This window comes from Neodiprion pinetum, chromosome 2 (assembly GCF_021155775.2).
Source record: "Neodiprion pinetum isolate iyNeoPine1 chromosome 2, iyNeoPine1.2, whole genome shotgun sequence".
NCBI lineage: Eukaryota > Metazoa > Arthropoda > Insecta > Hymenoptera > Diprionidae > Neodiprion > Neodiprion pinetum.
In genome coordinates, this window is record NC_060233.1 from 43,378,685 (window position 1) to 43,403,734 (window position 25,050).

General features: G+C 40.1%; 1 protein-coding gene across 15 annotated transcripts; it reads left to right on the plus strand.

Annotated features, from left to right (window-relative positions):
* Positions 1–441: 441 nt before the first annotated feature.
* Positions 442–23,478, plus strand: MESK2 (misexpression suppressor of KSR 2). Of its 15 annotated transcripts, none has more exons than XM_046613207.1 (11): positions 442–618; positions 2,408–2,538; positions 3,405–3,733; positions 5,164–5,217; positions 9,382–9,581; positions 9,817–9,937; positions 10,770–11,058; positions 11,320–11,589; positions 11,826–11,910; positions 15,990–16,034; positions 17,873–23,478. In XM_046613207.1, exons 3-11 carry the CDS (start codon positions 3,519–3,521, stop codon positions 18,010–18,012), a joined length of 1,419 nt encoding a protein of 472 aa, XP_046469163.1. In that variant the 5' UTR covers positions 442–618; positions 2,408–2,538; positions 3,405–3,518; the 3' UTR covers positions 18,013–23,478. The 15 variants fall into 15 exon arrangements, 14 of the variants coding, with proteins under 14 accessions (XP_046469163.1, XP_046469161.1, XP_046469162.1 ...); XM_046613215.1 differs by lacking the exons at positions 442–618; positions 2,408–2,538 and adding exons at positions 3,914–4,117; positions 4,197–4,538 and having other exon boundaries at positions 3,600–3,733; XR_006881748.2 differs by lacking the exon at positions 2,408–2,538 and having other exon boundaries at positions 15,990–16,109; positions 17,873–18,012.
* The last annotated feature ends 1,572 nt before the right edge of the window (positions 23,479–25,050 follow it).

Sequence of the window (25,050 nt, forward strand, 5' to 3'; positions counted from 1 at the left end):
TATTCCCCGATGTTAGAAGCAGCCCAAGTCGACACTGAAACGATTCCAGAAACTTCTTTTGCTGTTGGATTGGCCTAAAAGGAGTTGAGACACGTATCACAGTGACCTACGTTAAAGAAAAACGGTACATTTACCGTCGCTTTAGCTACAATCGGCACGAGCTCCTACCATTTCGTTCCATTCATCGTCAGTAAAGCACACACCAATCGCGTGTCAGTGTGAAGATTGTCGGCTGTCGGTCATGGGCAAATCGCGTGGTGTACCATGCGTCGCGCAGGCATCGTTTTGCGATTCACGCTTACCGGCGTTTGAACAATCTTACGCGAGATGCCGACGCCTGTACCGTCGTCGGCCTTTCTTATTCGTCGGCGGAATGCGCCGACGTCTGTTCGCGCAGCCCCCATTGACCAGTGAAATATTTTCTGGCCAATGGTAATCCCGGGTAGTTCAGTACTGGCGCACGAGCATCAGTCCGTCACGTACGTTTCACCACGAAAATCGCTCCGATTTTCCGAGGTTTTCAAGCAGGAGCGACGGTCTCTTCGTTAAGCTGCAGTTATTTCTCGGTTCTTCGGGTGTGCATCAATCCCCGGTAAAAGTTCGTAACCCATCGCCAAGGTAAGTAAATATTCAACCATGTGAATACGTTTTAACCGTCCGCTGTTATGTACATGCATATATACGTATATGTGACGATCCAAATTGACCATTTGTTACTGCATCGCACGAGGCAACATCCGGTGTCTGGCTCCAAGGCTGAAAAAATTAATGTCTGTAACACATCTTTGGCTAGAAGCATCAGCTTGTACTAAACTCGTCACGGCAATGGCAGCCCAGCGGGGCGCGGGGGTGGAGAATAGAGGGTCGCTCAACTAGCCTGAATATTACCTTCCCCTGAAAAATCAATACTTGAACAGCGGGGTTGTTCCGAATTACCTGGCAGTAAAAAGTATAGAAATAATATCGATTCACCGCTTCTTTGTGGCTTAATAGGTTGACAACCTGACATACATCAATTCACGCAATTGACGTTAGCTGATTCTATGAAGCACTAGCGAACACTAGCTGTACGGTTGTGTAATTGCTGTGTGGTTTACTATTTGGAATATCATATCCAACAACCAACCAATGTAAGATGTACGATATACGACCAGATCCACCGAAGTTACATGACTTTCGAAAATCAATAACCGACGGATAGTCTGGAATAATTTTCTTTTTCAATCTCAGCACACATACAAGGACGCACGCGCTACACACGACAACGATCAGCTCTTGTCCTTCATTTTTTTGTTACATGTTGCTTATACTATAACGATTCTATAAGTGATATTGAATAACCTTTTCACACCTTTGCCTCGAAACGTTGAGCCGGTACGAAATTCTCTGAAATTTTAATTGACATCTCATCACGTCTTTACTTGTACAAGACTTTTGATATAGTAGATTTATTTTATTGAAATGAAAATGACAAATATTGGTCTGCTAATTGGCAAAATTACACTAAGTACACGTATTATTACTGATTTAAATTTAAAGAAAACCATTTTCCACGCTCGATACGTTACGATCTTCATGCGTATGTCGATATCGTATAATTTGAGAAAAATGTTCTCTTTACTAAGAATTTCGTATCCTCTCGAGGTTTCATGATCAAACGCTAAAGTGTATACCTATTCGTGTGTTTACTTGGTATCAAAATACATTGATTCGCTGCAATTGCGTACGCGGGCGTGTGTGTGTCTGTGTGTTTGTGAGCATAATTTTTGGGTATGCAAGTTGGATTCTCAGCATATACGTAAGGGGTAGGAAATGACGTTGCCTGTCGTTCTTCTGGGGGGGGGGGGGAGCTTCGGTCAAATAACTCTTGTATGCATGTACATTTGGCAGCGCATTTTGAAGTCACGATCAGCTCACTTCCATTGAAATAATAATCCTGGCGATTGATGTCTGATTCCAGTACTTCTGATTATTAGAAGAAAAAAAAAAATAACGCGATGATCCTTTAGCCAAAACAGAAGTTGTGTAGCATTAATTTTAGATTGTTCACGTTCTGAAACAGAGCAGGCTCGAAACAAATGCCTGTTATGATATAGAGAACTTACACTCACACAATTTTCCTATCGGAATGCATAACCACCGCATGGATATCGATGTCTTAAGTTTATCGCATGCTATGTTTTATCCACTCGTGCATCCCATCCCATTTCCCATGTTGACTAAAGGCTGACAGTTGCTGCCAATGACGTATGGTATTGTTTGACTGCATCAATTTCTTATAATTTGTATTTCAATCAAAACCATAATTAATTCCTGTATTGTTAGAACAGGGTAGAAACCGCAGTTGAATTTATCCCATGGATAAAAAGAATGTGTAGATCGTAACGGAAGTTCAGAACAATTTCAGAACCGTCAAGTCAATGCCTCGTGACTACGGCCCCTTATAGACTGAACCGAAATTTGCTAGTGATTTCCCGGTGACGTTACAACAAAGGATTGTGGAAATCTTCTGATGTATTATTCTCCGCCAACGAGAAGGTATTATCAGCTTATTCCTGTGCTTTATTAAATCACCCGCCATACCTTTCAATTCAGTAAGTCTGTGTTACCTTCAAGAGGTTCATCACTTTGATCGAAAATATTACAGAACTTGAGAATTACATGGAGCTGTTTGCTCTGAAAGCTTGAAACATTTTTATACATGGTTTATGATGAAACGAGGTCTGAACTTAAGCCCTGTGCACACGTGTGCTCTTATTATAAGATCAATTTTCAAAATGCAAGGGCTTGCGTGAGAATTGTCAAATATAAACATTCACATCCAGGATGCCTTGCAAAAAAATTAAATTACCTACCTGTATTCGTTTGTCTACATTTTTATGCACACAGTACACAAGAATTGGGGTCTGTCGGTATAACGGGGTGAACTGCATTTTCGCGGGATAGGCCAAGATCGTCCGAAATCGGTATTTTCTCTGCCTCGTCGCACCTCTGAACTTGCGCGTTGAATTTCTTCAATATAAGAGACGAAGAATTATCATGGGGCAGCTCCACCTTGAAAGACGTAATCCTTTACGCGCTTTTTACTGGTAAGCGGATACACTCTCAACAGTATTGTTCGCAGGAAGTAGTGACTTGCTCTCTCATGGTTAAGCAATCAAGGGTCTTCCGCGATTCGGGGAACATGATTCGGTCGGTCGCATCATGATGAATTGATCGTTGAAAGGGATCGGTCGCGGCGACGAGGATTCTACATAGCAAACCAATGTTATTGGCAGCGTACTTTCGGCCTTGTGCCTGGACTCTGTTGTTTGTCCCGTTTTGATTTTGATTATTGTTTTGTCTGGTTTGTTTGCCTTGTTGACGTACGAATTGGCATATTCGCTTTGGGCACGCCTTCGCAGCAGTCTGCACGCGGCCTATTCGGGAAACTCTTCGGCAACCCTCCCATCACCGGACAATACCTACCTCTGGGCCCGTCGGCAGCGGTCATCAGGGAGAGTCTCTGCCCGATTGCCATGCCGGCAGGTACAGGCGCTTCGTACAGGTCGTTAGGAGACCTGGGCGAAGACGTCTACAAAAGCACAACCGTTGCGGACCAAACACAGAGCACTGGCCAGAGTGTTCTTGAGAGTGTCAAAAAGGCGTTCAGTTTTGCCTCACCCAAGGTCGAGATACGGAAAAAGGATCCCCTGATAGAAGATCATAGGGAGTGCGTATCGATCGTATCCAGGTAAGTCGATCGCCGTTAAATGAAGTGATGGGAAAATGTGTATAATGTATCATATATATACAATGAAAACAATGGCAATGGGATTTTGGCTTTAGACTTTGGAGATACGCGCCAAATGGGTATACCTGATTTTTGTTTGCTGCTTAATTCGCTATTTCATGCTGATATTAACCTCCGCAGAGTTGACCGTCGCTCGTTGCTTTTCTAACCCAGCGTATCGAATCACGCATAGAAACCCCTGCCGAGGGTGGTGACGATTGCACTGTTGCCACTTCTCAGTGAAACCATATAAAGTTTCTTGAATATCCATCGGAATACATGTACGTATGGCGTTCAGCTGGTCGATCGAGACTGCCGCCGATGAGTGCTTCGAAGGATCGCTAGGTATTCCAAACGTGTATACTTTGTTGCATGCATAAATTTACATGGGTGGATGAGTGTACGTTTTAACGAGTACCTCTAGGGGTGAAACACTCGTCACATGATCTGGTACCTTGAGAGGAAGGGGGCACAGCTCCAGGCATCCGCATCACTGATAGTACCGGGCCGGTTACACTCGTATCGCCAGTGGGCCAAAAACGATATCACGTGTAGAGACACGTACTTTGCCAAGTCCTCTACCGGTCTCATCGTCAGCAAATCGATAGGGACTATCAAGTTGATGTAGTTGGAATAATACTCCGACTCTCGGCTCGTAAGTACAAAGGTAAACTAGCAGACTGGCGACCAGTGGCTCCATCCTGTATTGATCAGACCTCGCGTTAAGACGCACGTTGGCTGAGTGGAAGTCCGAATTGCAAGTGAAGTAAGTCTTACACCACCTATGTGACTAAACTTGTAGATGGATATTGTACACCCAATCACTGATTCTTGTGCTTATCATCAGAGACGCTTTGCTGCTGTGTACCACGTGTAAATATGCTGCACATCTTTTTTCGTAACAGACTCTTATTTTATCCTCTGTCACCAAAAATATCCGAATATAAAGGAGCTTGGAAAATTCATCCCAAGTCGGATTTTGGATGAATAACGTCACTGTTGAAGATTTTGGCGCAGCCTAGAATGGATAAATTCCTTTTCTTCTCGGTTTTACTGCTTCGTGAGACATCTCTTGCAAAATTTCCCATACAAGTGTGACTTACCGGGGCTCCACGTAACTGTAGGAATCGATCTGGAAATGTGGAACAGGTCACCCAGCACGAGGCGACTCTATGCAATGGAACCTAATATTTTAATCAATGAATCCGGGCTGCGCCAAAAAGTCTCCAGTAGCTGTTGCAATCTACGACGCTCAACTGCGTATAGCATTGCTAAGCAGTTAACGTCAGCTTGCCAATGATTAACAGTAGTTAACAAGCCTTGTCGTATCGGCGGAGTACGTAAGCCTATAGGGCCAGTCGTGTGATTATTCGCCGCCATGTTTGTTTTAGGGACAGAAACAAGATGCCCGCCGCAGCAAGTGCCGAAGAATCAGCTCTGCTGGGGTAAGTTTCGATCTGAAACTTATATTTATCTTTACGATCCATGTCACTGGCATAACGTAGAGGTGTGATTCTACTCCCTGTTCTTGTATTGTTATACATTTTTTTTTTTTATGTAACAGTTGTATTTGGATTATTAATTTTTCCCGCATGCACCCGTCGTAAATATCTAGGTGTCCAGTGTAACCTGCTAAATTTAGTCGAGTTCAGCGATAAATACAACGATGGACAATTCGATGACAATTTAAAAGAATGCCACTTTTCCCTCAAAGAGTGATTTACCATCCACAATGAGATGCTGTACAAGCGACGTTACGTACCACCTAATTGTTTCTCTGTGATAATTTCAATGCACTGCAGGGCTAGGTACTTCGCGAAGAAAGATTCTCACGCAGTACCGCAATCACACTGCACGCTGTGTACATATTAAGTAATTTTTCGAAAGGTACATTTTTCGGGTTGGGTTTATCAGCTGTGCTGGAATATTATGAAGTTAATCCAAATCTCAAAGTAAATAGAAGGACGATACTTTTCCTTGTAACCCCAATACTGCGTATGCCTTCTTGATCAAGGTAAAATTCGTACTCGGACTATAATTACAGCCGTTTCCAACCGCGAGGTGAGAGAGAGGTGCTTTATATGCCTATAGAACTAACTTCAAGGGGAAAAGAGGAGTATTGGCAATTGAAGCGGGCTGTCATTGACTTGACAAGTTCCAGTTCGGTACAAATTCTTACTTACATTGGCTGCTCCAAAATTGAATTGACCGAAATTTTCCAAGGTTAGCCATTTTGACCCAGTTAGTATCTATAGTAGTAGTGCATCCTTGTCCTACACGCGTGAGCTGCACGCTCATACTCCTTTTCTGTTCTTCGAACCATTGACCATGTCAGAAAGTTTTTAACGGAGAGACATGGGACAACGTCACTCTAGAAAAAGCATTTCATTCGACTATATCGAATGTACAATGAGGGTGAAGTGCTAATTTAAATTCTACAATAGCATTGACCAAGTAAGTCAGGTGCCTCCCCAAAAATAAAAATTTATTTTGCCACATTCTGCGATACAAGCCCCCAAATCTAATCACTCGATCGAAAAAAACCTATCTTCCCAAATGTGAGCGCGTAAGCTCTAAAGCTTATATTACCTTTAGCTTTTGCTGGTAGACATGGCTATATACGTTCCGTCTGGAATAAACTATTTTTTAAACCTCCAAGGCGATGCTTACCGGTTTGTTGCCGTATTGATAATCATTCTTTGATATTGTATATTCCACTTCAGTTCATCAATGAGCCGGAGGTGCTGTTGGATCTTTATTCAATAACACAGGAATGAGTAGGAGAGAAATGCTCGAAGTAAAAATCCCGGGGTATGAGCTTCGCAGCTTGTAGGTGTGAGCCATCAGCTCCGAAACATCATAGATACTCGATTCAGGTTTGTTCTTATCTCGCATCATTGTCAACTTCGCTTTGTGTCATAAACTTCCAAATTATTGTCGGATCGTACTTTTGTAGTATCCAAAAAAAATAAAAAACACTGAAGACAAATTTCAGTACTATTCATAAAATCTCCATCACGTTGTCTTCGATGCAAACAGACCCAAATGGTATCGCAGAGAGAGAATACTTCAGATGTTTCAAGAGAGGGGATTGTTAATAAGCATTTTAGTTGCCAGAGCAGTGGAGCACCGGATACTAGATTAACTGTATAATTAGGGTAAGTTATGGATATTGGGCAGAAGTATGTAGAACGAGCTCGTACGTAATTGTCAAACGGCCTAACCCACAACCAGAGCAATGGCTTGTTGCGTCGTGTTGAGTCTTATGAAAAGTAGGCACTATAGCAACACTCTATAATTTCGTAATTTAACAGATTTGAGGACTCGTGAAGCTACTGCTCGGAAAACTATGCCAACATGTATTCAGGTAACATTTGTAATGCGTTTAATAGATATTTCAGACCGCGCTTTGATAATCATTGAAGCATGGTAGCTGGTTGATATTTAGAATAATGAAATACCCGATATAACGACATTCATCGCTTTATATTATTTTTATTATTCCAATTATGTATATCCAAACAATAATTAAGTGAGTAATTGCTGTATTGATCTTGTTACCGCGGCAGTCATTATTTTTATGAAGATCAGAATTTTGTGGTGTTCAGTGTTTGACTGAAAATTACTCCTCAGTTTCTTACGCTGACCTCACTCAGGCGAGAAAAATTTTCTGATCAAGTATCACGTTTCTGAGTATCGAGTGTTAGCCTCGCCACGGTCGCGTCTGTCCACATGCTTGTTAGACATTCGATTTATCCCGCACCTGCAGCAAAGCCCCCATCTTCTACCCTTTCTCTTATTCGCGATAACCACAAACTCTGTACAGATGATTGATCAGCCGTTGAAACAAACTCGAAATCTCCAGCATGCCTTGAGCTGCGACGTACTTATTTACATATTGTTTCTTCCTCAATGTTGTAGGAATATGTGAATTATCATACAACTTAAATCAACTTTAACCATGCTTTTACAATTGTTGGGGATTTTCTCCTAGTGGAGTTCCTTTGGCAAATTCCAAAAATGAAAATAAAAATTTGGAAATAGCAGATCAAATAGTGAAAATTTTGTATGTTGAATGTTGATGAAATACAGTAATTCTTATTCGATAATTATTTTTGTTCCTGCTGTGTACACTTTTATATCGTCCACAAGTTTGCTCACACGTGTAGTCAAGGACAGCAGACAGTATTACTTAATAGCGTCAGACTTACTTGATCTCAAATGGAAGAAACTCAACTCACGTACCATTGTCTACTAGCCATATGATCATACTCGATCCACCTATGGAGATGATTCGAAGGAATCATATTTTGATCAGTTGACTTATACGATTCAAACCTAATACTACTGTGTATTTTTTCTTTTTCTTTTTTACTTGAGAACGCGCATCGATTGCAAACAGTAGCCCTGGTGACGGTGCCGTGGCGCGATTGTTGTTACGTGGGCTGTTTTTGTTGGATATAGCCGTAATAATTGACGGTTGGCTTCAGTTTATTTTCTGCACGGTTCAAGAGCACGTGATATATTCAAAATAACATGAGGAAATATAAAATAATGGTCATATTTCTACTGAACGTTAATACGTCAATTTTCAAGAATGACTCCAGCCGTGTCAATTCCACATTTCATCTACTGACCCAATTCAATTATTTAATTCTGGGCATTATACAAGGTGGCTCGATACATTGCACTCAAGTTTACCTTACGCATTCTTACCTCTTCTTTTGAGCTGATATACGTTGCACAACTGTGGCATATCCACCGCAAACAGCAAAAAAATTAGCGAAAGGGTTTAACTTAGTCTCGCCTCTCTGCGAGATGCTTACCTAGCGAATTAATCCAATAATATCTAACACTGCGGTGCGTTTGTTTTCACCAATCAATGAATGTGGAGAACTTGATTGACACCACTGACTCGAGTACTACTGTATGATATAAGGACATGTCAGTTACCAGCGCTACGTGCGTATCTACACAATTCGCTGGGTGACGGCGTGTTTGTGATTCTATGAGGGAATACACTTGTCGGCGCCGTCGTGTACGACTTTAGTGATGAACACTGCTATGAACATAACCTATAATGCATATACGATCCAACAATCGTGATCTACGTGGTTGCACGAGCAAGCACGCAGCCCAAAGATAGGCGAACCTCCCGAGCACAGGCGAAGGCACGACAGGAATACATAGGGGGAACCTTTACCCGAGGAGTCGTACTCGTTCCACCTGGGTGTGGCATTTAGATCAATACGAAACTTAAAAACGTCAAGCTGTACAGATATTGCTCATGTGTATTATACTGAGTTTCATTTTTTTGGCTTACGCATACCGTCATCGAGTACAAACACCTTGCACCATTTGTCTTTATGCCATTTGCAATTCATCGTTCAACTCCTGCGTATCAAAGTTTTCCAAATCATTTATACAATGCAAAACCCCAGAGTCGATTCTACTCATAGTTCGTTTCGCATATGATACACGTCAACTTATTCGATCATCGGATGAATCCCTCAACTTGTTCGATGTTACGCCTTTGCATCGGTATAGCTAGTATGTTAGTCCATTTTCTATACACCCGCATAAATATAGCGTGATTTTTTATGAAACAGCACCATGCCTTCAGACAGTATGGACGACATTGAATTGAAAAACATCCAGCTCCAGTTCCCGGAATTGAGATATCCCACCCGGGACGAGAAGCTGATCCGGGAGGAGCGGGTTGAAACGGACAAAGGGACACTGTTGGTTGCCATTCACGGAAATCAGGGAAAACCTGCAATTTTAACCTATCACGACTTGGGCCTTAACTGTAAGTTGCTGATATCGTCCTATAGCCGGCTAAATTATTTTTATTACTCGCCGCGAGTTACTCGTGTCAGGTGGTGAATGAGACAAAAAAAAAAAAAAAAGATTACAATTACTGTACCAGACGCGGTACATCTGTTTCTTTAGACATACGGTAACTCAGAGTATTACAAGAGCTACAGTTTATTTGTCGCCGTTTAATACGAAAGCCAAATGAAAATGCAATAATTGATTTTCAGATATCTCGAGTTTCCAAGCATTTTTCAATTACATCGACATGCGCATTCTTCTGGAGAACTTTTGTGTTTACCACGTAAATGCCCCAGGACAAGAGGAAGGTGCCCCTACGTTGCCGGAAAAGTAAGCAGCCTTGTTTTCATTACTCACTTTGTATCCGTGTTCCAAATGCACATTATGAAACATACTCTGTAAATATGAAACATGTTCTGAAAATAACTAACCTGTCAGTAGAATATTTAATCTAGGGTGATGGATTGCGAGTACGGGATTTTCGATTCCAGTCTGCATCCCTACAAAATTGTGCATTTGTATTATAAACCTGGTGTGAAGATTCGTTAATACTTAACAAAAGTCGTAATATCGGATTAACTTTAACACCTCCCGCATACCTTGTCAGTCTTCCGGGATTGTATCCATGCACGTTATAAAGAATATGGCCATTTCATCTCCAATCAACTAGAACATTATCCTCGTGTTCTTTCAATTACATACAATTTTTCTGTTCATGATATACTACTATGGTTCAAGTACCCGTGCAGATTCTTACCAAAAGCCAGAATTTTCACAACGACGCTGTTTTCCAGAATTTTCCCATACTGTTTTCAGGAAAATACATTCCTGTTTTTTTTTCTGGAAAGAGAGTGCATTCAAAAGGTCGCGACCGATGTTTTTTTTTTTTTTTTAATCACCTCTTCAAAGAAACATGTTTCTGGCGTGACTAATTATATTCTTACGTACTGAGGCATGCACTGAAATATTGGCTAGGTAAGGAAAACTATCTCCTTAAAGCATTCCAATAAGAACCCAAGGGGTAAATAGTAAGATCTTACTTGAAATAGCACTATAAACGACTCAAGCGCTATACCAGAAAATTGACAAACATGATTTATGCCTAACAAAGTACTTAATACCCTCTAGGGATACCTAATTAGCTGTCAATTACTCATTGCAGCTACACTTATCCGTCTATGGACGAGCTCGCTGAACAGCTGCAGTTTGTCCTCGGTCATTTTGGACTCAAGTCTGCGATCGGCTTCGGAGTTGGTGCTGGCGCCAATATACTCTCGCGGTTTGCCCTGGTTCATCCAGAAAAAGTTAACGCACTGTGCCTCATCAACTGCGTCTCCACGCAGGCCGGTTGGATTGAGTGGGGTTACCAAAAATTGAATGTCCGACACCTCCGGTCTCAGGGAATGACGCAAGGTGTCCTGGATTATCTCATGTGGCACCACTTCGGAAGGGTAAGATTCTCGATGTGGCAAGTCATTGACATCCTCGATGTACTTCCGCATCTCTGTTACGCTACTTATTCGATCATCATTGTAACGAATCTCATATGCGGACAAGCACCGCCCCACATCCATCAATTATCTCGATTTCTAGTATACGCGGTAATCCAACCCATCGGAGAAGACCTCGCACGTCGATGGGGCGCTTGCATCGATCGATTTTGCTTTCTTCGTATTGAAAATATGCATTTCTTGTCTTCTCGGCCGCTGCAGGGTACCGAGGAGCGCAATCACGACTTGGTCCAAGTCTACAAGAGCTACTTTGAGCGACGCGTGAACCCAACGAATCTGGCCCTTTTCATCGACAGCTACGTTCGTCGCACGGACCTAAACATCGTCCGCGAGTTGGATCCTACCCGCAAGAAGGAGGGGTTGACTCTGGGAGTGCCCGTAATCAACATCACTGGTTCGTTGAGCCCGCACGTCGAAGATACCGTAACGTTAAACGGTCGTCTAGATCCGACCAACAGTTCCTGGATGAAGGTACGCTTACGAAATTTACGCTACTCTGAAATGACCGTTTCGCTATCCGAGCTGCTCCATGCCTCTACTGTAAATTAATTTGTCGGACATCCCCATACCCCAAGATACAGACCGAGTACATTATTAGCGCACATACACAATAATTAATCAGTCTGTCAAGTGGAAGAGGACTTTTCCCGTTCATACCAGTTGACTCTTTTCAATTATTCATTGATGTTCTTTTCCTCTCAAAATAGATCTCCGATTGCGGAATGGTGCTCGAAGAACAGCCGGGCAAAGTTAGCGAAGCTTTCCGACTATTCCTTCAGGGCGAAGGATACGGTAAGTGAGCTTGAAACCGTTACATCTCTGCCAGCAGCAACGTAACGTTTAAATCAAAGTTAATCTACACAAAATTTTGATGTACGGAGTGTTTTAGAATAATGGCATCAAGCTTCAGTAGATTGTAGAGGTTTCCAAGACAAGAAATTTTCGATAAGTAAACCATGGTCGGTGCAATCCCGTTCAGGCGATACAGGCCATCAAAGAGATTGCACCGACCATGATTTGCTTATCGAAAATTTCTTGTCTTGGAAACCTCTACAATCTACTGAAGCTTGATGCCATTATTCTGAGATGCCCTGTATTATGAGAGGAAGGCGCTATTAATCTAATGTGTGGGACAATTGCTAGTGAATTAACTAGGTGCTGCGTGGCCGTCTTACCGTCCAGTTTTTCTTAATGTGCATAACTGACCTTAGCGCAACATCAAGTATGTGTCGTGAGGCTAGGGCAAACGTAACTAAATTATACACGTTCAATCCTCGACAAGAATTGAAGTTAAATTTTTTAAGAATGAAATGATTGATGCAAATGTTTTTTACTACTCTTGCATGGCTGTTTATTTCAGCATTGTCGGTGTTCACTTTAAATTACCGTTGATGAAACGTAAAATGCAGAGATTATGACCCAACACCAAGTGTTGGAAAATCAACGTTCCCGTGATTATATCTTATATTAGCTTTGAATCAAGGTGTGTTTGCGGATTGCTTGGATCTCAAGTTTTCAGTTTAATGCATGTAAGATGGCTACGCAGAACGTTTAAAAGCTCTTGTGAATATGAAGGGGATATCGTAAGCCCGATTGCTTATTCCGTTGAACCTGAATATATTCAAGTTTCCTTCTGTGGTAACCGTATCACCTGTGCATAGTTTTAATGACAACGGAGTATCGAATTGTTATTATGCAGCAATATTGCTGATGAACCAGTTCATTATTATGATTATTACGATAATTATTATTTTTATTATTGCTGTTATAACTATATTGCCGTTAATGGAGCTATAAAAATGTTCAATTCGGAGACACTGTGTAATCTAAAAATATTCTGCTTCAATCAAATAGAGAAGAATCGCGTAATGATGCTTGACGTTGGGGAAAAGAGATTTTTCACACTCTAGATGAGGAAATATGCTTCATTGTAAAGATTTTCAGATTACACAGACAAACAATAGAATATTATTTGGAAACGTAATGAATATCATAACCAGATCACCTAATGATTCATCGTACTACTGCTTACAATTATTAATACGTAAACCTGATGTATAAAATTAACATACTGTTAGTGAATGACGGAGTTTATTGGCACTATATTATTGATCGCTACCCAACAGAGCTCGTTATTGCGTTTAGCTTTTTTGGTCACAGAAAACACACTCGCACTTCTCACAGTATACACAGCGCTTTGTTATACCAAAATAACAAGTATTATGTTAAGCATCGCAGTCTGATTAAAATGTGTTAAATGAGCCGAAATTTCATCTTGCGAGCGTGTTATGAAAATAGAGAGATTATTGTGTAGTTACAGGAGTATTATGCCGATTCAGGAATACGTCTCGGAACACATGTGTGTTAGCGACACACGACCATCGTATTACTTGAGCCACTTTTATGATACCTACATAATTGTTAAACGTAATGTTTCTAGTTTACATCCACTTTCGCTACACACTATTAACCCAACTACGAACAGCTGATTTTTCATGGGGATGGGTTTTAGCGTTTTAAGGGGTTCACATAATTCGATCGTTTGTCACGCCAAAGTGTTACACTTTCTCTCTCTCTCTCTCTCTCTCTCTCTGTCTCTCTCTCTCTCTCTATCCCCCCCCTCTCCCTGGCGCCTCTTCATCCTCCAGAAATCTGGCTATATTGTTAACAAGTGACTTTTTAATTTTTCGAAATACCTCTAACTTCTGTTATTTATAAAAACCCTTCTCCCAACATCCCCCGCCCTAATCATGGCCGATATTTCCCAACCAGTGCAGTTTGTTTATTAGGCGTAGACGCAGAGCAACGTTACAGAGTGGCGTAATATCAAAAATGAATTCGCAGCTTTAAATATTAATGGCTCAAGGAACGGTCCTTGAAAATGAAGAGAGTGACGTAGTCAATGTTTTCATCTGGAGATTAAAAATTACAAATACACTTAATCCTCCTAATTTTATACGTGGTAATTTGTCTCATAAGTTTGAAATATTGCTGTCAGCGAAAATGTACGATATTCAGTATGTAGGTAAAGTTTCCGCACCTTTCCTTGCACATGCACTAAAGAAACCATAACGTATTCATTCCAAATTCCCTTAGAATGATCTGCAGGAATGAACTTCTGTGGGTGCAACGGGAAATTTTGTTATTGCTCTCTTCTCTCCCGTTCGGTCACGCTTCCGTACACCGATTTATACCATATTGGCGGACATACTGGTGTTCCTAGTTAATACTCTTATTCATTCTCTCAATGCGTCACCCTACTTATTTATTTATTTCTATCGCGTCGCTGTTGCGTTATCTCGTTTTCAATCACGTCGACTTATTTTTTTTATTTTTTTTTTTTCCACCACTTTCTTCCTATTCCCGTTCTATTGTTACTAGATTCCTCTTACGTATTAATGTTCTCGGTGTGAACTTCAGTGCAGCAGTTGTGCTCTCTGAGTTGCGTAACAGGGCTCTGCCTTAAAGCATACAACGAACTGTTGATAGATTTATTTTGTAATTCGTACATTCGTTCACTCATTGCCAGTCCCCCACACAGTTTGTTCGCAAAGATTTAGATTTAAGAAAGAGAGCAACGCGCATGTTGGTTGGCAGAATGAAATGCCTTATGACTCCGAGATCCACCCCCAGCTTGGGTAACTATGTATAACTATCGTTGAACAGCTTTCATTTGACTTGATAAATAAAATAAAATTACGAAAATCACATCGACTGATCACTATATAAGTTTGTCACCAATAATTTTATCAAAATCTTGTTTACCAACTTGAGCATTTATTTCCCACGCGCCTCGGAGTCTCGTGTGGTATGTATTCTCTGTTCTTCAAATTTTCGATGTAATCACGTACCTTTTAGCTTTTTCATGTTAGTATTCCTTGCATTGTGCCAATTCGTACTATATTAATCCATGCGTATCACATGTTAAGTGACCGCACTTTCAGATAGCACGTCTCTTATTATTGAAAGTTTATTTCTCTTTTCTTCCTCTAACAACCTGCTCCAGCATCGTTATTTCCACAACAAATCTGACAGCCATGTACGAAATAATTATTCAAAGCGTTCAACCCAATTGTATATACAATCGTTGTTTTCATTTGCACGCTGAGCACTCGCGCGCGCTTATTGTCAATATCGTTTCATCTTTGGCCCTGTGCTGGCTCAGGACTTACCTTAAGAACCTCAATGCATAGAAAATTGAAAAAAGACCATCCCTCACACTCACCTCTCAAAGCTTTATTCGGGATTTATTGTATTGTATTTCCTGCTACGGTTATTTGATTTTTTTTTTTTTCGCTTTTTTTTTTATCATCGGCTATCTCCCGGATCTTCCATACCTATGTATTCAGTATATTGCTACCTTACCGAAAAACTGAGACAAATGACTTTGAAGCTCAATCAACTGCTCGATGGAAAACACATGATATACTCAAGGAATTACGAATATCTAACAGATGGTAGGATACAGTCCCACCATACGCACCATTTATCGTGAATATTCCAAGGCATTGGAATCATTGAATGGAGATAGAATATTGCAATTCAAGCGTAGCTTCATTCTAGTTTCAAAAGGAAGTTTCTTAGAAAGCCCCCACTGAGATTTGTGTTTTTATATTTTCCAGTACGATCGGCTTAAGGTCAATGGACATAGAGCCCTCTGTACTCGGAGGTTTTTTGCTAAATAATCTTAGATCATCGAGTGCATCGAGCTCTTGAGCTTCGAAGCTTATCGTTCCAATTTATTGGACTCACAGAATAGTTTAATTAATTTACTCACAATGAAAATATTTCACTTTTGCCTTGGCACTAGCACGAGGTAATCAGTCTCAGTAGGCATTTGGTTATAAAAATTTTATTTCTATACGTTTTAGTGGTGAAAGCCCCGCGGAAGCTTGTGACGTCGACATCACTCGAAGGTAATTGTAATTAGGAATTGAGGCCACGAGGAGTCAAGTGTTCCGCCAGTCAATTAGGCCCCATCTAAATGTTAAGTAAGTCACCCTCAAAATTAGAGTGCTACCTTATACTTATATGCATATGTAAGTCAAATCGCAACAGTTAAAAACTAGGGTGTAGCTGGCCGGGGTAAATATACTGCAGAAAAAACTTATTCTGAACATACTAACACTTGCCTAACATTCAATTCTGTAACATATCTAATATTTGGTGCACTTCCTCAGTCTGCTAACAATTTCCAGTGCTTCGTAACAGCTGGGTTGAACATCGTGCGTAACTAATTTGCCATACCTATTCTCGTACGACTGATAGTCCCTGCAAGAAAAATATTCAAAATCACGATTCAACGTTGGCTGGAACAAATTCTTTAACTGCATTGGTTATGCCATGCAATTAAGTGTTGCACATAGAAAAAACAAGTGATAGACGAAACGGAATTCCAGTTGTATAATATGAACCTAGCAGAAAATGTATCTGTGTCACATTGGCTTTGAATTGGATGAATTAAGTTTCTTATCTGACATGGTAATTTTCGCCACCGAAATCAAGTATTGCTTGCCAGAAGGAAGAATTTTTTTGACACTGGATTATTGTTGTAGCAAAAATTTTGTTAGGTCCATCAATAGAAAACTTGAGATTTATTCGCATCCGGCATTCCATTTTCCTGGATGTCGTCGGGTCAAGGTGTCACACCCTGACAGCCAGTGACAGTTGAAGTAATTTTCATGCTATCATAATGATCTGATTACGATCGATCATTCGATGGCTTTGGATTATTTTCTGAGTCCGGGCATCACTAATGATCGAGTTATGGGTTGTAAACAAGGCAGGTGCACGTACTGTTAAATTTTGAAAACTGCTTCACCAAACCTGTCTCTCCGCCGCTAAAAGAACCCGTGCACTTACTTGATTATGTAGCAAAACATTATCCTGTTCTATCGGTGCTAACTTGTCGTGGTAGGATCGCAACGAATTAAAATTGGTCGAAAGAATGTAATTTCGGTGCACCGAGTAGAGTAGCACTCACGAAATCACTTTGCTCCCTTTGTTTGTACTCACAACAGCTCACCTACACGTAATGTTATATTTTCTTTGCATGTCGCTTTTTGATTTTCCCATAGTGATTATGAAAGAGCAAATGAAATACAGTATCAATTGAACAGGGAATCGCTACGCAATGGCTCGCGGGTATACGCAGATCATGCGTACCTATCTCCAAAACATAAACGATGGAAATATCCTCTGCAAAGCATCAAACTCGTTCACAATATATAGCGATTAGCAAACTATTCTTGCTCTCTGCAACTCTCCCGCTGCAGGACGTGTATTTCACGATTTTTCAATACTCACACTTGAGGCGATAGGTACTGACGTATATGTTTCACGTACAGTTCACATCGCACGGAACAGTTAGTAACATGTTTAATATTGATGCGAGGAACCGATTGACGACTGTTGACGCGCCGTCTTTCCCGTGTATCCTATTAAATTGGCAAATCGGTGAAAACGACCGTTTCCAAGAATTCGTGAAGGAATAAACTCAAAGAGATGACCTTGAAAGTTTAGAAAACTTCGGACCGATTACTGTGACGTTGACTGTATGAAAATCAGACAAGAATTTACATTGCCGGTTGCTTTGTATTGAAAACAAGTCATCGCCTAATCAGTATAATCATCGCTACATGCTAAATCAGTACTTGCTGGAAAAAATGCACAAATCGTTTTTTTTTTTTTTTTTTTCAATACTTGCTTCATTTGTGAACTAGTTATTCATTGTGAAATTTTATCTATTTTACAGTGGCTCCTCTGTCACCAACGAAGATTTCCGACTACCGGTTGGCGTCGCTTTACCTGGAAATCTGCAATCAAAAGTCCGAGTGGCTATCGGCGACTATTCACATCACCGAGAACCCCATATCAGAGGCAGTCGTTTGTTAAATGCCTCCTACTACTTGGATGATTGGTATCCCTGGGATCAGCGGTCCCGCGGGACTCTCGAACAGGCTAATATCTTTTCACCTACGTAGTACCTACTACTTTTCGAAGTAGACGTTTCGCGTTGAGTTGCTTCAATCCGCTACGAGCTGAGTCCCAAGGCTGGAAAGCTAGTCTAGCCTAGGCATTAATGTACCGTTCTTATAGCGTCGCAAATACGACGGGTAGATTCACCTCTTCGGTGAAGACGACGCACTAGTTTTTTATTTTAATTCGCATTCGTAAGGGTATCGAGGTTATCGTCGATATTTCATTACGTGAAGTTGAAAGGCAGAATGGCTGATTTCGGGTTGGTGAGATTATACCCCAAATCGCTATTTCTTCTGTTTTCTACGTGTAACCGCTATTTTGACCACCTCATAAAACAAGCTGGAATTGAAATTGCGCCCGAAAAGTTTCTATTCTCAATTCCTTTGTTTCTTGGCACTCGCAATCGTGCGATTGATAAATCAATTTCACTCAGGAACGCCAAAAAATGTTGGCGGTAAAAATTAGTAACCGGTCGAGTGGGGTGAATGATCGTTGAGTAGAATGTTGAAATTTTTTTGGTAACGTATATGCGCCTATTAGTCGAAAACCATCGTTTCTTCACTCCAGGCGATATTTTTTGTTTTGATCAGTATTTGGTATAGATAATTCATGGGAAGTCAAGGAAGAAATTTCACCCATCGAATCGAAATAATTTGTGGCATACTCCGCCAGTAACCTGCACCTGCATATCCTTAATTATCAAGCAATCCTACGGGAGAACATAGTAGAACTAGAGTATTCTCATTACGACTAGTGAGAGTCGGACCATGGATTTTTTAACACGAATATATCACCGTCACGGACGTTAAATTAATTTTAGCGAAGTTAGTCGGCACGCGATGTGTACGGCACAGCTTGTCGAACCGATAAAATTATTCGTAATAGCAATTGAATCCAATTTAACGAGGGTAAGCGATAGTGATAACTATGCCGATCACAAATACAATATACCAGACATGTGATTAATATAAATAATGCGAGATAAATAATCACATTTCTCTTACGGTAAAGACGCGGACATCAATACATATTTGATGTCGCTTACGGTAGTCTCTTAGAGTATCATCACCCGTCTAGACGTACGTACCTACGTGCGTATACAGTCAAACAAGAATACGCGATGCGATATCAAACGTCTCGATGTGACGAAAAGTCACATAAAATAAGAGAATCGAAAAAACATACGCGTGCACACACAAACACAAACACACACGCACACGCGCGCGCGCAAAAGAGTTTGTTTAATAAGTACGGAGTTTTCTTTTGCGAAATGTATGAATCTCTGCACGTTTGGAGTTTGTTTGAAATATAGCCGGCAAGATTGATTTCTTATGCCTTGCGCTAGAATAAGCGGCGTTAGATGCGAATGGCGTATGCTCTTTGCATAGTTCCATAAATAAGAGAAAAGAATTGAATTCGTTTACATGTAACGTGATTTGAAGCTGCAATATGGCAATGTGGTTTTCACGCCCGGAACATGAGTTGCTGTAATAATATGTGCCTGCTCTAAGATATGTCTACGTAATTTTGAATTTTGCGTTTCACACTTTTTATATGTATATATTTATATCCAGTAATATTCGTCTATGCGTCGGCCCACGTAAAAGCGTGAACGGACAAAAACTTTGTTCTTGCGACTTTCGTAAAATTTTTCCAAGCCTCTCAATACTTCAAGAAACGCTCCTACCCCTCTAGTCGATTGGTTAAGAAGATGAATTGCATTCTTCACATTTTTCTGAGTGGCTCGAAAATCAAATCGTGGAAATCATGGTCTATCCCAGGATCACAAGACAGTTTTTTTTTTTTTTTTAACTTAGCGTGAAATCCGGGAAGCCGCTTACTTTTTCCCAACATCAAAGAATGAGTATATGAGATTTCAACAAATAAATTATGCTGCGTAATTACATTTGAAAAACTTTGTTTCAAATAAGCTGGTGACAATAAACTATTCATAATCGGCGATGAGCCCGAAGGGACGTTTCACGACTCAGCTGTGGTAGTGCCGGGTCGGTTGTTGATTTAACGGAAAATAAGGTTGAGATGACTGGTTCAATAAAACGATGACCTTTATATGGCCCTGTGATTTCAGCGAATGCAACTTTCATAGCAATAATCGAACGAAATTATTAATATCAAAAAATCGATACCTATAGTAATATCGGATTTATAGGCAAACGGCTCGACCGTTTGGCGTTTATGAACGTACGAAATATAGAACAAGAAAAAAAAAATACTTCACACTGATTGGCGTGCGTCATTCAAAGAGTTGCCTTGTCAGCGGTAGAATTTTCTGCGTGAGATAAGTTTGAGCTTGAAAAGTTGTCGCTACTTGGTTTACCGAAACGCTGCGTCAAGTTCCACAAAAGTCAAAATGACTAAGTTTTCGTTCGTCAATGTTTTCAGGTGGATACGTCCATTAACATGTATTATAGAAATAAATTATCTCATTTACACAGGCCCCTGTTGCTATATTTTTGCTAAGGTGTTGGTTAATCTTCTACAGAAGGTATAGCCGAATTACGAGGCTTTGTATCTTAGTGTGAGAAAGATTAGGTATGCGCAACTAAGGAAATGTGTTTGAAAGTTATTAATCCTAGACGGTCTCGGTACACATCCCGCCAGTAAACGGTCGGCCCGAGGTCACTCTCGTCCTCGTACATATTTCAATTTACGTCAGACGAAAAGAAAACATCTCGCTGAATCAGATAACTTTTGCGTAACTATAGAAACGGCAAAAATTTCACCTGTCGCAGCAAGAATTTTCACCGCAATAGCAAAGATTTTGCAAGCATAGCAAAAGGCAGGGCTTCTCAATGTAGCAGAACCGTTAGTTAAACTTGCAAAATCTTCGCGTCCCTATATTAACACAAAAATTTACTGATCCAGCGAATTATTTTTTCCGTGCATTACATGTTGCAAAAAATTTCTTCACATGGTGAGATATCTAAGGTTATATACTGTATATTGTGAACTGGTTGGTCAAATTTTATTTTCATCAATCGCAATATTGAAACATCCTTTGAATGGACTATACGAGGGATTCTTTTATCACCGGGTTCCACGTCTTACACTCTTTGAGCTCAGTCTTTATCCTTTCAATCCGTGCTGTTGCAATTAAACGAGATATGATTTTGCCAAATTTGAGAACTTCACATCTATCGCCATTTGTTCTTTTTTTCTACTTGTAGTTCAGTATATCGTGAACGTTACTTTCTGTCACGGTTTTTCCTAACAGTCTTGACATAAATTGGTTTCTCAATTACAAATATTCTTTTTCTTTCTCATAAAACGAAATCAAAGTTTATTTTGTTCGATGAAATAGATCTGATTTTCTTGAAATGCCGAGTTAATATTCTTTACGCTGCTAGAACGATGATTACAAGACGTTCCCTCAAAGACCGGGGATAAAGTTCAAACAATCTACGATATTTGTTTTCAACGCACAACCTGTCTTTCGACTAGAGATCCGAAGTAAAACGCAAAAGTAGAGGATATATGTATGTATAGGAATATCTTGGTCCGTTATCAAACGGAAAAAGATGAGGAACAAGAAATACCGGATGTCGTTAGATTTACATATTACACGCACTGATTCACTCCTATAGTTAATTGCCCAACTTCGGAGCCTCGTTTTTAACCAAATCGCCAGCGAATGTCAGGCGAGTTGCGAAGTATTTACATTCACAGATGGAGTATGTTTCACACAATACGTGATCATAGGCATAGTAATGCATCTTATGTCGTATAAAGAAACAAACAAGTTTGAAGCCACTCGCTATCTCAAGTTGAACTGACCACCCGAACTGAGAACCACATCGTTTATCGTATCCCACACCTTGAAATCTGCAACCCCTACGAGCAGCATTGCAGTTTATTTGTTGAGGTTCTCGAATATTGAAAAAAGCATATCTCGCTTACCTGTGATTGAAAAAATGTAAAATATTCACGAGTGTTTCTTTCACCTAGGACTGTATTTTACGTTGAACTGTATGAGAACAAATCGTAGAGTGCAAGGTTCGAAGCCTCGTTGAAACTGCGTGGAATTTCCAATGAGCAAGTACAAAACAGTAAATAGAAACTGTCTAGACATTAATTACCCCAATGTGATTGCCTACGGTAATGTGTACATGTATACTCATTTAATCTTTCGATAAAATTATCGTTCTTTGTACTTATAATATTATGAAACTCACAACGAGTAATTCGTGATTGCCTTGTTTTCGCAGACGTATCACGATTGCGATTTAAGCGGATGCTACAGCCAGTCCTTACCAACTGCGTTACATGTCTCGTATGTTCGTTATTACCGAAAGCTATGCGTCGCAATCGAAAGAAAGTGCGTAACAACCCTATTCTACGTCCGATTCTGAACGAAGACACACGAAAACATTTTGTTCCCTGCGCAAAGTCTGTCATGGTGTTTCTGTTTGGAATTGAATGTAGAAATCGCCTGTTATGTCCTTTCTTGCGCTGCGATGATATTACGGCATCTGATATTAGTCAAAATAGAAGAATATCACGCAGTCGTCAAGAACTGACTGACCGATACCATCCTCTTAAATTCCGGAACTGGTCGTAGCTCTCATTGGAGGAGACTCAGACTTACGTTGAACAACACTGTCGGGATTTCATAATGTTCGAAAGTGTCTTGAAATCACTCACGAATTCCCAACGACATGATACTGCCTTGAATGATTTTTAACAAAATTATGGTTGAATGTTGACTGCTTTGTAGTTTATTACTATTACGAATATAGGAGAAATGAAGGTTGAGGCGATAGTTAATTAATTTTGGAAGTTTGTACGGCTAGATGTTAGGAAGGGAAGGGTTTTCTTGATACTGGTATAACCGGTAACGAAACATGTTGTGAGATAAGAATATATTGAGAAATGGACACAGATAGTAAACGATATCAGAAAGCGCGGAATATTAGCCAACACAAAAGAACGAGACAGCTTGCACAGCCGGTATCTCACAGATTTTACGATTTAGACCATTACAGTAAACGTCATCAATGATAAACGCGACAAGATGTGTATATCCATGAATCGCTGTCATTCAACATTCACTTAGTATGGAATACGTTTCAACATAGTACGGATCTACGTGAACTCGACACGATACTGTGAGTTATGTCGATGTAGGGGGAGTTCATTACGAATTCTTGTACCTCCCTAGAGGAGGAAAGACATCGGCGCGCTGGACGTAGCGTTTCTATTTAGCATGGATGTAGCTAATTTATAGCTTACGATTAGTGCCGATTGGAAATATACATTGAAATAGAGCTTGATTACATAAATTCGGTTGCGAAGATATGCAGCTACATGCACACGATGTATACATCTTGTTATTTATAATAAATAAACACATAAAATAGACCCCCTTTTGCCCATTCATTCCCATTCCCTGGTCCAACGTCCGTTGACGGATGTATTTGAACGTGACATAGCTACGGGTCACCGGTCGTGGATAAAACTACGTGTGCACGATTCTTCGAAACGTCGAGTGATGCAAACGCATCTGCAACGACAGACAGCCTTACGGTCCAATCTTTTGGACAGCGGCGTGAGGGGAAGCCGAGGATGCACATGGGACATTCCGTATCAAGTCTTACGGTCGATTTTCCTAACTCCTCTCGATTTATTTGACCTCCGACAAAATTCAACTACGCGCTGAGAGGATTAACCATGAGTTTTCGTATCTTTCCATAATAAAATATTTCCCCGCGACGCATACCTCGATACGAAAGACAATGTTCAGTTTGTATTCACGGTTAGACAATTTTTTGATCCGTCGAAAATTTTCTGACAAAATTCAGAATTTAATTCACTAGAATGACATCACGAATGGCAATGGATAACAAACCGAGGAAGAGTATCATTAACAGAAGGTCTATTGAAACAATGCCTGTAACAAGTCGTACTTGTACGCAACTTTTATTGCATAATTAAATTTTTCTCAAAGTATTGGTATAACATTCGTAAGTAATTAGACGGCCATAAGTATTATTCTGATACAACTTGTTCAACGGTACTATTCCTCTTATATAAAGTGTTGGAATGTTTGTGCGATGAAGAAATTGTAATTTTCTAAAAAAAATTGCAATTAGTTTCTTAGAATTTGTTATTCTTTGATAAATGCCATGATGGAATTAATAATAATCGTTAGAAAAATTTTACAGCAAAGCAAGAAAAATATATTGCAAAGCTAGTAAAAATCGATTCTTCAAATAATACATTTTTCGCCGCATGTCAAATTAGGTTGTTCGAATTTTTGCTGATAGATTTTACGAGACTCTGATTTAGCCAAGTAAAAAAAATTCAAAAGGAGCTAAATTTTGCATTATAATTTTCATTTTATCACGATCATATTCCTCGCAAAAAACTGCTCTAGAAATAAATTTACCCTCCCCTATTGAGGCATCATGTACTTGAAAAGTTGGGTGTTATTTAATGTTTAACCTCCCCTTGAACAAAATAGATTGAGGCACTTTTGTGTTACAAATGATCCGCGCAGATTTTCTGTAAATACTGTTCTTTACGGTCGAGAAGGTTTTTTTGAAAATTAGAATAGAAACTTTCATGAGAAATTAGAAAACTTTAGTGACAGTTTTAGAAACACTTTGTTTAAAAAAAATGTCGAAGTTCCGCGATTGATCCTTTCGATAGGTAATTAATATACATAGAAGAGCAAAAAAATCGACAGGGATCAGGGAAAAATTACATTTATTCGTTCGGCTTGATATAATATTATGCCACACGTGTACTCATTCGCCTACGCTTCTCGATTTGACGAAGTCCTATCCGTTCCATATAAACGCGGATCCCGGCTACGGATATAGCTTACGGTACATGTGTTGACGCAGTCGAAGCGGATGGAGATTATTTTACACGAGAAGGTTCGTAACTTTCTTACCAACCATTATTTGTACAGCGAATTTATGTAGATCG

Coding starts and splice junctions, on each gene's coding strand:
- MESK2 (XM_046613207.1), top strand. CDS start 3,519: ATGCCGGCAGGTACAGGCGCTTCGTACAGGTCGTTAGGAGACCTGGGC. Junction 5,218..9,381: donor GAAGAATCAGCTCTGCTGGG/GTAAGTTTCGAT, acceptor TTTATGAAACAG/CACCATGCCTTCAGACAGTA. Junction 9,582..9,816: donor TCACGACTTGGGCCTTAACT/GTAAGTTGCTGA, acceptor ATTGATTTTCAG/ATATCTCGAGTTTCCAAGCA.